Source organism: Hyalella azteca, unplaced genomic scaffold (genome assembly GCF_000764305.2).
Source record: "Hyalella azteca isolate HAZT.00-mixed unplaced genomic scaffold, Hazt_2.0.2 contig1054, whole genome shotgun sequence".
Taxonomy (NCBI): Eukaryota; Metazoa; Arthropoda; class Malacostraca; order Amphipoda; family Hyalellidae; genus Hyalella; species Hyalella azteca.
The window spans coordinates 7,251-21,801 of record NW_025931386.1 but is presented as its reverse complement, the minus strand read 5'-3'; the positions used below and the strand labels follow the sequence as shown (position 1 = coordinate 21,801).

Here is a 14,551-nt window from a genome sequence, read left to right as displayed (position 1 = left end):
CAAAATGATAATTAACTATGCCAGCTACATAATATCATCCATATTTTGCGCTCAGAAGACTAAATGGATCATACCGTCACGTTTAATGTTAGGATCTTGTAAGACCAAGTGGACTGAAATGTTGCCTTACATTTTTTCAACATACAATTTTCAATGTTCCATACTCATCTATACATCACTTAGTGACAGGAATCACTATAAATTATAACAAAAAAAACTTATGCGCTTAAAAAAATGTGGTCATTAAAGAGTTAACAGTTTTCTCGTGACAAAAACTCTAATGTGACTGATAAATATCAATAGAGTTGACATCCTGCAACACAAAACAGTAACAAGTGGTTGTTTAATCAAATAATGTGTTTCTAGATTGATAATATTGAATATCAGGTTTGTACTTTTATTAAAAACCTTGTAAGACAAGAATAACCTGTTGGTCCTGTCTTACCCCAGCCCCGGTCCCATCTTACCCCAGTGGGGTAAGATGGGACCAGCTCACTTTTTTTAATCTGTACAGAAAACTGTGTTGTATGCAGAAAGTCTGAGTTGTAGCTTAGAAGCCCATTGCATAACTACACCTTGTGATAGGTTTACGGTTTTTTATTTATTATTGGTATAGATGCTACATGCTTGTTAGTGATTTCGGTCCTGTCTTACCCCATCTGACTATATTAGTTTAACCATGAAAAAATTGACCTCACAAAAATGGCTCAAAAAAATTTATTTACTGCAACTAGTCATAGGTATTTTAAGCAAAACTGGTGTTATAAATCAGTTTGATGTTACAAGGTGACGTCACATGGATCAAGGTGACGTCACATGGACCAAGGTGACATCACAGGTGGAATAACAAATTTATGACATCCGTAGGGGGCAGCTGCGCTTGGGTCAACCTTGTATTAGTTCAACCATGGTAAACCCTGTCTAGGCAAGGGGCTGCATGGACCAGTTTCCAGTGCTCCTATAAGAAGAAGTAGGGTAGAGAAGAAGAATTAGAAACTGTTTATAACTCCCTCATCTACTCAATATTTCAATTATAAATATCAATATATTTTTACAATATATATTTATATGGCCTCTTGGTCTGTTTATTATACTGTTGCACAAAACAAAACAAACATATTAGTAGTGATCTATGCTGCAATCAGTGTAGAGCTTGTTTATGATTTAACTACAAAATAACTATCAACTATCCATAACATAAAATTGTATAGTATTATTCTTATTCCCTTTTAAAATCACAAAAAATATTATAAATTAACTTAACAAGCATATTGTAATCTGCCACCATAAAATGAATCAACTTACCAAGTCTCTATAATACGCTCTTATGCCCAGATCAAATTATTTGTGTAAGCTTTTTATTTAGCATCAAAAGCGATTAGTTTTGACCTCATAAGTTGTTTTCAAGATGAGTCAGGCACCTGTTGGTCCACCACATCACAATGATCAGCCAAATATCCCTGTGGCTGCTCCACTTCCACCCTCCAACCTCACTAATGTTCAGAAGTTTGAGTGGTCTTATAAAGAAGCATATGCCAGAGTAGATGCTGGTATTACTCTTATTACTGAAAATAAACATGCTCAGGTGAGAAATTTACTTTATACATATATTTCTTCATTGATTACATTTGATAAAATTTTGATTACCTACATTCCTATATGTAATAGGTATATATTCATGTTTATCAAGCTGCTTCTTCCAATCTAATCATTAGTATTAGGAGAAATTTGTTAAAAATATTTTAATTCATGAAAGCACAGAACTAATACCTATCTGAACAGTTTGAATTTGTAGCCTTGTAATATTGCCTGTCTTACTTTGTAAGTCTTTGTGAAAGTGTTTTATATGGGTATTCTCTTTAATTATTTATTAATTTCACTGGCCAAAGTAATCATTGTATGAGAATTTTGTTCTAATCAGCATAAGTATGAAACAATGTGGTAATTTTGTGTCATTTCTTGTGACATTATGCTTAACTAATCCTTTTGTTTCAGGCCAATCCTATTCTTCAAGAAGGCTTGTCTCTTCTTGACCAAGCCATTGACGTGAGCGTTGCTAGTCTGGGGGTAGACGATGACTTGGCTCGACACTACACAGAGATGCAGAACAAAATGCGACGTACCAGGCAAGAACTCAAATATGATCTTGAGGCCAACTATTTATATCATGTGTAACCAGTCTAATGATAGTCAATAGTAATTCTGATACTTTTTAATGACTTTAGAGTTACTTGTAGTCACTTGTATGTATTTGACCAGGAATAATTGTAAATTTTAACTAATTTAAAGTTCCTTGCATGGCTGCCATAAATTTCACTTGATGCTTGAAAAGTTTTGAAGTTCATTAAAAAATGCTCCAGAGATGAACTTAGTACTAGTAAAATATTCACAGAAACAACCAACTAAAAAGCAAATATGATTCCTAAGTGACCCACATATTTCCATTCGGCATTGAAGTTTTTATGTGAATAAACTGCTCAAGCTGCTCTCAAGTTATTACTGGCCAAGTCTTTATCAATTACTATCGTGACTTTCATTTTTTAACTTCTTCCAGGTTCAATTGAAATTTGTGTGGCTAATGATAGTGGTTTGGACGAACCTAACAATGGTCTTTCATGAAAGTAAACCAAACAAAATGAGCTTTGGTCACTAAAACGTGTGCTGATCTCACATTAAGTTATTTTTCTTCAGTACCTTCACACAGTTTAAAAGAAGTGCCATCTCATTCGTACCTAATATTCATTTGCAGGAAGGAAGTACTGGAACATTTTGCCACTAGCCAGCTGTTCTCTGGAGCCGTCAGTCAGGCAGGGTATCCAGCTGTTCCTCAGAACCCACCATCTTATCAAGATGCAATTGGTAAATCATAGAATCCAGGACATTTACTATGAACTTGCAACAGTTTGGTAAATATTGTAATAATAAATATCTATGTGTATACATGAACGTGTAAAATTTGTTCTCAGGTTCATAGCATCATTATTGAAGTATTGCACAGTATTCTGGAGGTGGTGTTGCTGATTTAATTTTAGTTTTGGAATGTTTATTTAAATTCTGAGTAGTTAGAGTTCTAGTTGAACGAAATATATTACGCAGTGACTATTTAAATGACTTTGTGCAGATGAGGTTCGTTACCCACAGTTACCTGGGGAAGAAACCACCCCTCGCATTACCCTACCCACCACTCCCACTGCCCCCTGCCAGTTCTCCCTGGAAGTAGGCAACCACAACACCCCAGGCGTTAGTCCCCTTGTCACCCCCATCATGTCCCCTCAGGAGGGCACGCTGCTCTTCAAGATTGACGAAGGCGTTCAGATATTCTTCATTTATCCCGACGGGCGCGTGACCAGCCCGTCATACCCTTCCTTCCTAGAGATTGTCACCTTGCACCGTAAGCATAAATTCCTTCTGTTATAAAATTAGCATCTTATACATATAATTAGCGCTAAGTTTCATCATTGCAATTTTATAGTGAATGTGTAGTTTTTATGCCTATTAGGTGTAGGTAATTGTTTGGTTCAAGATTGAAAGTTAGGATAACATTTGTTTTCTTCTCAAATTTGATTGAGTTCTTTAGCAGAATTGAATTTGTTGCTTTTGAAATAGGTGCCATTCACCAATTCTAATAGGCCAATTACAATTTCATTGTTATCATGCAGGACTGAACTTCTTCAAGTTAATCTACTGAAAGGCCGGCTGCATGTTTTCTAACAATGCGCCAGCAATGTCAACGTCATTTGCATTGCATTGAGTACAATGCGTCTGTTTTTGTGTGAAGTATACACTTGTATTTAAGAAATGGAAATTAGTAAACGAAACTTAAGGAAGGAGAGCTATTATTTATTTGAGTGCTATTACTCTGCACACCTGCTCTTCTGATATTGCGGTACCGCTCACGATTGGGCTGACTTTTTCATCTTGTGCATCTCAGTGAATATTACTGTTGTTACTAAATATTGTTTCGTGTTACATCAATTCATATCATATACCATATTATTATGGTATATATTATTAATATATACCACAATATGATATTATTAATATTATAATTATTATATAATAATATAATATTTTATATCATAATATATAATATAATATTATTATTATGGTATATTAATATTGATACGTATATATAGAGACTTCAGTGTGATATTATTGTATTGCAGAGCCGCTGTGCGTGGGCAGTGAGGGGAGCATGGCGGGGGGGTTCCTACAGGTGGGGGAGTGGAGCTACCCCCTCGTGAAGGCCACTTCCCCCGTCCTGCACTCCTCCTACGGCGCCTACATGTTCCCTGACTTCAGCAACCCCGTGCCTGGTCAGAGACTGTCTCTGGCCTGCTACTCTGTCATATTAACAAGGAAATATGCCATATTTACTCATTACGTTCATGTAACTTGTCTATTGGAGATATTGTCTTAATTGTTAAGAATAGAATAGAAGTGTCGGCACTGCAGAAATAGGCCCATGGCCTGTTGCCGATTCTTGAACTTTTCGTGACTTGATTCACAAGGGATCCGGCCTTTGGAACCCGATCTTTCCATAACTGACGATTGATTGAGATAGCTGCTGGACTTATTGCCTGCTCCGTAATTTGCTAGGCATTTTAAGACTGAACATATGCTCTTGCATAGCTTCGTCGAGTCTGTTTTTGAAGATGTTCATACTCGGAGCAGGGCATCACGTTTATTCACTATTTCCATGTCAGTGATATGCAACGATTGGAGATAAAATTTTGATTACAGTCAAATGAATATGAGGATCATCGTAGGACATCGGTGAGGGGACGGAATGATAGGGGTGGGATTCCTCGTATTATTCCTTCTCAGCGCGTTTGAGATAAATGAGTCTATCTATTTCACTGGCAAGCTCAGGTAGGTAGGTAATATAGATCTCGTGATTACCTGGTATACTGGTTTAATTTTACTCTTATAAAGTAATCATGATTTATTTTCTACTTCTTAAATAGACCCCAGCGAAGCAACGGCTATAACGTAGTAATATTAATCGTATGCCTGGTCTACCTACTGAAGTGCTAGTCCTACCTAAGCTTCTTCTAATAATATAAGCGCAGATTTCATAGCAGCGTAAATAGCTCGTGCACTCAAGTCTAGTGTAAGCAATGCGTGATGATGTATATCGTATAATGCTTCCGTCTTCTCAGTCATTTACATCGCTATGTGACCTCGCTGTCGCGTGGATGTTCTTTAATGTCAAAGTGGATGACATCTGACGCCAACGTGGATGATATTTAACACCAACGTGGATGACATTTGACGCCAACGTGGATGACATTTGACGCCAACGTGGATGACATTTGACGCCGACGTGGATGACATTTGACGCCGACGTGGATGACATTTGACGCCAACGTGGATGACATTTGACGCCAACGTGGATGACATTTGACGCCAACGTGGATGACATATGACGCCTACATGGATGACATTTGACGCCTACGTGGATGACATTTGACGCCGACGTGGATGATATTTGACGCCAACGTGGATGACATTTGACGCCGACGTGGATGACATTTAACGCCAACGTGGATGACATTTGACGCCAACGTGGATGACATTTAACGCCAACGTCGATGACATTTAACGCCAACGTGGATGACATTTGACGTCAATATGAAACTTGGTACACATGTTCATTATGCCCTAACGGTGATGTCAAGCTCGTGACAATTATTTTTAATATCGCCTTCATTTATGAGTTATATGACGAAACGTCCCGAAATTTGCAGTGTACCACTACGTCTTGGACAAATTTACGGCCGGTCTCGTGGCCGCCGGACTAAAAACAGAAAAAACCTAGCCAATCAACAAAAACCTCACAGGTTAGGTCCAGTTAGGAACAGGTTCCATTAAAAACACATAAAACCTAGAAAAACTCATAAAAACACCACAGGTTAGGTCCAGTTAGGAACAGGTTCCATTAAAAACACATAAAACCTAGAAAAACTCATAAAAACACCAAGAAAACCTTTTGGCCGTGAGACCGGCTGCCAGTCCGGCTGTAAATTTGTCCGAGACCTGTGTACCAGCCATTTCTTCTAAAATGCTGAACAGATTTTAATGAAACTTTGCGTGTAGAAACCTAACCTCCCAACGGTGTGATGTTTAGCTCATGACAATTTTTTATGTTTTGCCTTCGTTGGCGAGTATTTTTCTCTTTTCCCTCACTCGTGATTTAATCAGCAAAATTGTGTTTAAATTTTCAGTGTACCAGAGATTTCTTCTAAAATACTGAACAGATTTGAACGAAACTTTGCATATAGAAACCTAGCTTCCCAATCCCAACAGTGATGTTTAGCTTGTGACAATTTTTTTGATTTTGCCTTCATTTGCGAGTTATACGGAGAAACGACCGGCATTTCTCAGGCCGATTTTTGAACTTGCATTGACCAAGAGCCATATAGTCAAATGGGGTAAGACAGGATCGCAGCCTTCATGGGGTAAGAAAGGACCAGCCCATGGCATGCATTCTAATTGCACTGAATTTAATTTACACATCTAGATGTGTATAAGAGACTGGATGACATTTGACGCCAACGTGGATGACATTTGACGCCAACGTGGATGACATTTGACGCCAACGTGGATGACATTTAACGTCAACGCCTTTTGACTAACGCCACCTCTCCTACAGGCAGCCATGTTGGCATCATCATCCCGGACTCGGTGACGGCAGACGAGCGCGAGCTGTTCGAGGGCATCCTGCACCAGATGACATCCTACCACGAGCAGACGCAGCACAAAACTGTCTGTATTTCCTGTACCGAGTCAGTTCAATTTATGTGTGGTATTACCAATTGTGAATACTTATTGCCTATTGGGTACATCACTTCTCAGCAATGTTGTTATTTTTTTGTATTATTTTACTTGCCATGTGACATCTCTACGTGGTTTTATCTTCGCATTCGTAATGTTTTTAATTGTTATAGCGTGATCCTATTCTCGAGTGCTTTTTTTGGGGGAAAAATCTTGTGTTTTTGATTTTATTTTGTTATTGTAGCTAAATAATAATATATTAGATAGTACCACTCATGCAATGCTGGCCTAAATACAGTATAAACTCGTGCCATTATTAAGTTGTGTGAGGAACTGACAAGCGCCGTGTTGCTGGTGCAGGGGGAGGCAGGGGCGGCAGCACAGGCCGCCTCCACGCCCTCCACCAGCGAGCGCATCGCTGCGGGGCTCGTGGCAGGTATATAGCTTCTCCTTATGTTGAATCTAGGTTAAGTGCTCGCTTTTACTTTACTGTGTACCTTCTCATTAGCATCTTATTATCAATAATAATCTTTTTTGCGCATTCTCTCATTTATGGAAAAAATGCACTATTGTGCTCGCCATGTCCGTCTGTCTGTCCGTCCGTGACTTCACGTTTTCGTCGACGAGAAAATGCGCTCTCTGTCAATCACTGCAGTGAGTACTGAGTTATATTTTTTCTGTATCAATCCTTTCATTTATGTATTTTATTGGACACTTTCCTGTATAACTCTTTACCTTTATGTACATTAGTGGTCATATTGTCATTTCCTCATCGAACTCGCTCTCTTTATAAATCCTAATGGTCATTTCCTCCTTGAATTTTGTATTAGTCTTTATTTCTTCATTAATATACGGATGGAGATTGCATATTCAGGACAAACTAATTAATTTTGACGGCGGTTGAGAGTCGAGCAAAGTTAACATGCTTTGTTCCTTGTCGTATAATGAAAGACAACCAATTTGCCGAGTAAAAAAAAAGCTTTGGTGCGTGCGTGGAATATTTAAAAAACGTTAATTGACAGGTGCTTAAACCAAAGCATATTCATCTTTACAGTATCCCTCAACTATCGCGGGTTTTACGTTGCAGGCCTCGGACGCGATAGGTGAAATCCGCGATATTAGAATTGATCGACTAATAGTACTTATTTAAGTATTGAAATTGTAATTGTTTGGTAAGGTTTTATTTTTTCGATTGTTTACAAACCTCTCCCATACTCCTAGTGGCGATCGAGTGCCGCGGGCTGTTCAAATCGACAGATCGGCCGTCTCAGAAATCCGCTGACTGCATGGCAAAGAGCAACGAACACTAATAAATCTTCTCGCTAATATTTCTTCAAATGCCGAGATGATGTGCCGCTCGATGTTTGGCAAGCGGTTGCTGTAGGTATATGCTATCTGGTCTTGAGCAACACCTGTGCTATAGTTTGTTTTGGTTTTTGCATCTTTTTGGCTCTTTTTCGATGCATCGAACTTGACCGTTCTTGTGCGCACTTAGCACACTTCTTCCAATTTCAAGTGTCAAGTCTAGATAATATTTTAGGCACATCTCTATTATTTTAACGAAAAGTTCAGCTGACTAAATGTATAATTAAGTGAATGTAGTACGCGTTGATGATAATACAATAAACGTATTAACTACAACACCAGGAAGAAGAACAACCGAATTTTTTAATTATTTTGTTGGGACGTTTCCGCATCCATGCATGGATGTAAATCCGTTTTGTTGTCTAACCCCGAATACTGGATGACCCGGCAGCGCCCAAGTGTGAACAACAGGATTCATGTGACGCTGAAGAACAGGATTCATGTGACGCTGAACAACAGGATTCATGTGACGCTGAACAACAGGATTCATGTGACGCTGAAGAACAGGATTCGTGCGACGGTAACTACGACGCAGTCATGGACGAGGGTGAGAGACTCGCGCCATGTACAGCTTCTGATTGACCTGCCCATGAACTGGGGCTCGTAGGGGACGATGCTTGCCGTGATTACAATTACTGTGGCTATAGTGATTTCCGTGGGTGGTTATCCAAAGTGGTTAACCACCCACGATAACCACCCAAGTGGTTATCCAAAGTGGTTAACCACCCACGATAACCACCAAAGTGGTTATCCAAAGTGGTTATCGTATCAGATAACCACCAAAAGTGGTTATCGTGGGTACCAAAGTGTGTACGTTATTATCTTGGGTACCAAAGCTGGTACCGTGATTGCCGTAGGTACCAAAGCTGGTATACCGTGATTACCGTGGGTATCAAAGTGTGTACGTGATTCCCGTGGGTACCAAAGCTGGTACCGTGATAACCGTGGTTCATATACTGCGGGATTCTTGGAGCGAATTGGTATACCAACATTGTCCGTGTGATGCCCCCTCGTAGTTGTAATTCTTATCTGATTCTTCTTGTGGTGTAATGTTATCATTGTACTGAAATGTTAACATACTACTTGAATGTTAAACCTTCTGAAATTTTGACCTCTTACTGAAAGGTTACCGTTACACTGAAATGTTGACCTGTTGACACGACATTTGAAGGCCTTTTTAATGTATCGGGTGAGGTGGGCATTTGATAGAATCCATTTAAGGCTGTACTGAAATGTTCTGCGACTGAAATTTTATTCAGAATTTTGGAGAAATATTTGCACTGACGTGATTTTAATAATACCTACCTTATCTATGTCGGGGAATGTCGCAGCCTTCACGTTGGAGAAATGCTTAACCTTTAGCCCCTCGACACAGAAGTCATGTCCCTACTTTCGTTGTCGTGATATTGCCGTTTCCCCAATCCCTGCTGATCCCGATGTTTTTATTAGCTGAGAATGTACCATGGCAAATGTAACCGTCTAGATTAAGGACCAGGGCATTGTGAACGCTTCACACCTCCCATAATTTGAGTTATATTCGCGATGCCATTCTATCGGCAGTATTATTATTAAGAAAATAAATTAGGTAATGATTGTCATGGCAGTCAGATCGCCATCTCGAGAAAGCTTCTTCTTTTTCTACTAATAAAAATTTCACATTATTATTAGCAATGAGATGGAGATTTCAAACAGAATTGATTCATCTTTTATCATGCTATACCTGTTTATCCTCCGATGGTTATGTTGGTTATTATTTAAATTATCTTCTGCAAAGAAGTGCTTCTGTTCCGCAATCCTCCGTTATTTGGAGCGCGCCAATTGCTTCTGTTTTATGCCGGCGAAATAACCCACTTCTTTGGTGGAAACTTTTTGTGCTCATTCGGTTTTTGTTGGGGCTTGGGATTCTAGGATTGTTTGTGCCAGGTTTAATTACTGATATTTTTAGATTGTCTCTGATCACTCAATGTTTGATTGCTTTTTTTCAGATTTGCTGAAATTATTGAAGCGATTCAGCACATTAGTTATTTCAGTTTTTATTTTTGATTACGCTTATTTATCTAGAAATGTATTTACTCTTTATTTATGGACTATATTAACTATAATCGATCCTCTTTGCATTAAAAAGTCACGCAGGTTCGCTTGCTCTCATGATCAAAGTGATCGCTTTCATGCTGAGCCACAGGTAATTTCTAATTTAACTTCACGTGATGTTAATTTAGTTTTGAAATTTTACATTGTCTTTAAATCAACACTGGATCCAACTCTGTGCTTTTTATTAAATATCTTATGTGACGAATTTTCCTTTTCTGTACCCCTAACATCATTGATTCATTATATATATCACCCGAGAACTACATGGCATTAGACTTGACTTATCCGTCCGTACCTACGCACCACTACAGGGGCGGAGCGCGTGTCTAGCTCGCTGGTGTGGGGTGCCAACAAGATGAGCGAGTTGCTGGCTCAAGGGTCGGAGCGTCTGCAGCAGAGCAGCCCTGGCGTGGGTACGGAGCCTGGGGCTGCCCCCACCAAGATAGACCCCAAGCTCCAGACCACCGCTAAGGCTGCCAGGGTCGTCAGCGGCAAGGCAGTACAAGTTAGCAGCTATATTTGTAAGTGTTCAGGCCTGTAGTGCTAGAGTCTGCTGACTAGAAGTCTATGTGGATTACTTGTAATGTCAAATGACAAGACTTGTGTTTGTACAAAATAAGATTACTTAATGCTTACAATTATGGACTAAATTTAACCCATATTGAGATTTTTTTGTTGTGTTGTGCCAACAAGACAGCTTAAAGTCGTGTGATTTCCACAGTAATCGTGCACTTTTTTTCATTAATGCTATTCAGATAAATAAACAATATACTTCCCTATTTAATAGTCGAATCTTCTCCCTTGTAATTCCTTGCCAACTTAACAATGCATGTAGTGTATCTGGTGGAGTGTTATTGAATTGCCTTGCCCACTGCACCTGTCATGCACCTTGTTTTCAGTGGGTCGGGTGGGCAGTTGAATACAGCCATTTGTATGCCTTTTAATGTAGTGGGTGAGGTGGGCAGTTGATACAATGCATTTAATAAAATTATATTAAGTGGATAGTTGACACAGTGCATTTGCTCGCAGTGGGTCAGGTGGGGAAGGCGTCGGTGGGGCTGGGCAGAAGGCTGGCGCCCCACGTACAGCACCACGGCACCCGCGTCTACACCAGCCTCACCGGGCAGTCGACGGAGCACAGCAGCGCTCAGGTACCTCGTCACCACCCTGCTACTTACTTCACAGTGCCATTATACCTGTTTGCAAATTGCTATAATAGTTTTTACCTCATTTTGATGATTTGCTGGCTATAATGATAGTTTGCAAGCCATTATTATAGTTTGCAGTCCAGTACTATAATAGTTTGCAAATGATTGTTATATCAATGCGATGTCCAGTGTTCAGTGCGCTTGTAAGTATCTTTTATATCATGTTCAGTTTTCGATAATTCCATACAATGTCCAGCGTACGTGTCTTAAATTTGAACTAATACCATCTCGTGGTCCATGCCACGCCTGCAGAAATATATTATTTACTTCACAAATTGCAAATTAAATTTGCACTGTAATCGCAATTACGAAATTTCTGTATCATTTCTCGTGCGTTTTTAGCGTGTTAGGTTGTTGTCCATTGCTGTAATTTTTGCGTGTTTTTGAATTGTGGTAATTGTTGAGGTTTTATAATGTTGTAGTTAATTGCGGTTTGTAGGTGGACGGGGCGCTGGACGTGGCTGCTGGGGCGCTGAAGGGTGCGTCCACGGTCTACATGGGGCTGGAGGAGGCCGCCAAGACCCTCGTCACGTCCCTGGCAGACAACACCGTCAAGGTCGTCAAGCACAAGTAAGTCATCAGCATCCTCCACACTTCTGCATGTGAACTAACGAAAAGAGCGACACTACTTGTTCGTACTTATTCAAATCTCAGTGATTACTGTAACTACTAGCCCAGCGTATAAAAGATCCTTAGAAGTAATATTTGTTTGAGTGTTGTGTAAACGTTAACGTTCCTTATTACCTCAGGTACGGAGCAGAGGCTGGGGAGTTCACGGACAACGCCATGTACGCCGTGGGGCAGTCGGCGATGGCTGGCCATAACATCGCGTCGCTGGGGGTGAAGGGCGTTGCCAAGAAGGCGGCTAAGAGCACGGGCAAGGCTCTTGTCGAGTCGCACTATGAGAAGAAAACTGGCAAGGAGCAGCAGCAGTTGTGTGGAGCTCAGGAGGAGGTCATGGAAGGCACGGAGCTCGGCGAAGAGGCTCGGGAGGATCAAGGTTTTGTTCTGGTCGAGAAAGCCCAGGAAGCCAAGGAGCGGCCTTAGAGGATGGATGGTCCTGGATTATATGGACTAACGAAGCGGAAAACGCTGGTGAAGTTCTTAATCTTCTCTCAAATCAAAAAGGATATGTCTTGGGAAGGCCTTGGAAAATCCTTTGAAATGCCTAGAAACTTATTAGAAAGAGGCCTTAAATGTCGCATAATATTGTACGACCATAGAATCAGTAAGTTTGCCAAAGAATTTCCGAGGTAAAACCTCAAATAGCGGTTGAGTTTAAATCTTGTGGAAATATGTGGTAATGTTGAACAGCGAGTCAGATTATATCGCGCTGAGCTCAGGAGGGAATAAAACAAGGGTCGTTACCTGCTGTGATCGCTGCCCACCGGTAACCTGTCGGACTCGCTCCTTCAGCTTGCCAACGGCTAATTCATTCCTTTGCCCTAGAGGATTATTACATGGGCTTATTTCTGGGAAGAATATGATTGTTATTAAATTCAATATGGTATTTCAGTTTATTCTTCTTGATTGGCAGCCATATTTCTGTCTCTTATGAGGTTTTGCGTACTATTCCGTCCGATTTATGTTTGGAATTCGCAGGAATGTAAGTTATGATAATGTGTTTTCAAATTTTTGTTTCGTTTATAACTCGTCACACTGTTACACAATATGTCAACAAATAGTCTCTAATCTATAGGAATTTATAGAAAGCTTTATTTAGGTTTACGCTGAACGCATTATTGCGAGTCTCGCTTCTAAGTATTATTCTTCACAATGTATTAACTATGACGTGTTCACTCTCCTATATTACTTATTCTACAATATGTTAGCAGCTTCATTTTAATAATTTCAAAGGATTGCTTTAATGTTTGTTCATAAGTTATCGTAATTTGTAAGGCTGTTTCTACAGATTCATTTGCTGCCATAAAATTTAAGGTATTCATCTAGCCCCATGATTTATTACTCACATCATTCTATGTTTCATCATTGTCAGGCTATTTTCTGTTGGAAATCCGTTCATAAGGTACTAGGATTTATAAATTCTCAGCCATATCACTTAAATTATATTGATGTTGGAGCATTTATATTTTTTTACATTTTTTCTGACCGTTTTCTATTTGTTGTCGTTAAAACGAACCTGAAACAATGGACAATGGAAAAAAAAGAAACTTCGAACAAATCTGTGTGTGCCTCGGTAAATGACGTGATTCTGGCGTTAAAAATGACGTGATTCTGGCGGTAAAGTTTAATTTGTTTGTTACTGACGTTATGAGCCTGATGAATAAAGCTGTCATTCATTGTCTTAGTGATGCTAAAAAGATGAATAATTTTGCAGCTGCAGTAAAGCCATCAGTGTAGCTAGTTATTTGTTAAATGAGCCATGTGAGGATTGAGCTGAAGCTGTTTATTATCTTCAATTACCTCATCGAACATCGCACCGATTTTTCTATTTATTGATTCTTATAAATTCTGAACTACCTATTCAGAATTTTTACGAATCAATAAATGCGTGTACTAAATTATCACTATTAATGCACGCCAATGGCGAATGTTATTGCAATATGAACGAAGGTAAATGAAGTCAAACTACATTTCTCGATGAGAAAGAACAATATAGCTCAATAATTTAGACATAAGATGCCTGCCTTCCAGTAGCCAAATTTGTCGCTTATTTAGTGCCTAAGACTTCTGACTGAAACATTATAAGCTTCATGATAAACAGTGTGTTTTATTGACAACCGCATTATGGCTTGTGTGTTGAGATGGATGAATGAACTGCGCTTATATTTTTCTATATTGTTGATCAGCACGTCTGATGAGCTGATCATGCCTTGCTCCTTTGATGTTTCTTCAAACCGAGAGCGTACTACCGAGTTTGTGTGTCATGGTGAAGATTAAGGTGGGGTTGGGATTGGAGGTTGGCTTCATTGATGGTGAATTTTTCGGGTCGGAGTTTTACTGTATTGATGGTGAATTTGTAGGGTTGGGGTATGAGTTTATTGATAGTGAATTTTTCAGGGCTGGGTAAAATAGAGTAGTGAACACAAACGTCGAGAAATGGTTTCTTCATGACTATCGGCACATTATTATGAAAAGGTTGTAAACAT

At 39.5% G+C, this 14,551-nt stretch overlaps 1 protein-coding gene across 2 annotated transcripts; it reads left to right on the top strand.

Annotated features, from left to right (window-relative positions):
• Positions 1-1,311: 1,311 nt before the first annotated feature.
• On the top strand, positions 1,312-14,163 carry LOC108670297 (spartin). 2 transcript variants are annotated; one of them, XM_047881428.1, is made up of 12 exons: positions 1,312-1,585; positions 1,996-2,126; positions 2,750-2,859; positions 3,122-3,391; positions 4,167-4,316; positions 6,656-6,768; positions 7,138-7,213; positions 8,534-8,689; positions 10,545-10,754; positions 11,263-11,384; positions 11,881-12,011; positions 12,191-14,163. In XM_047881428.1, exons 1-12 carry the CDS (start codon positions 1,409-1,411, stop codon positions 12,486-12,488), a joined length of 1,944 nt encoding a protein of 647 aa, XP_047737384.1. In that variant the 5' UTR covers positions 1,312-1,408; the 3' UTR covers positions 12,489-14,163. The 2 variants fall into 2 exon arrangements, with proteins under 2 accessions (XP_047737384.1, XP_018013248.1); XM_018157759.2 differs by lacking the exon at positions 8,534-8,689.
• Positions 14,164-14,551: the final 388 nt, after the last annotated feature.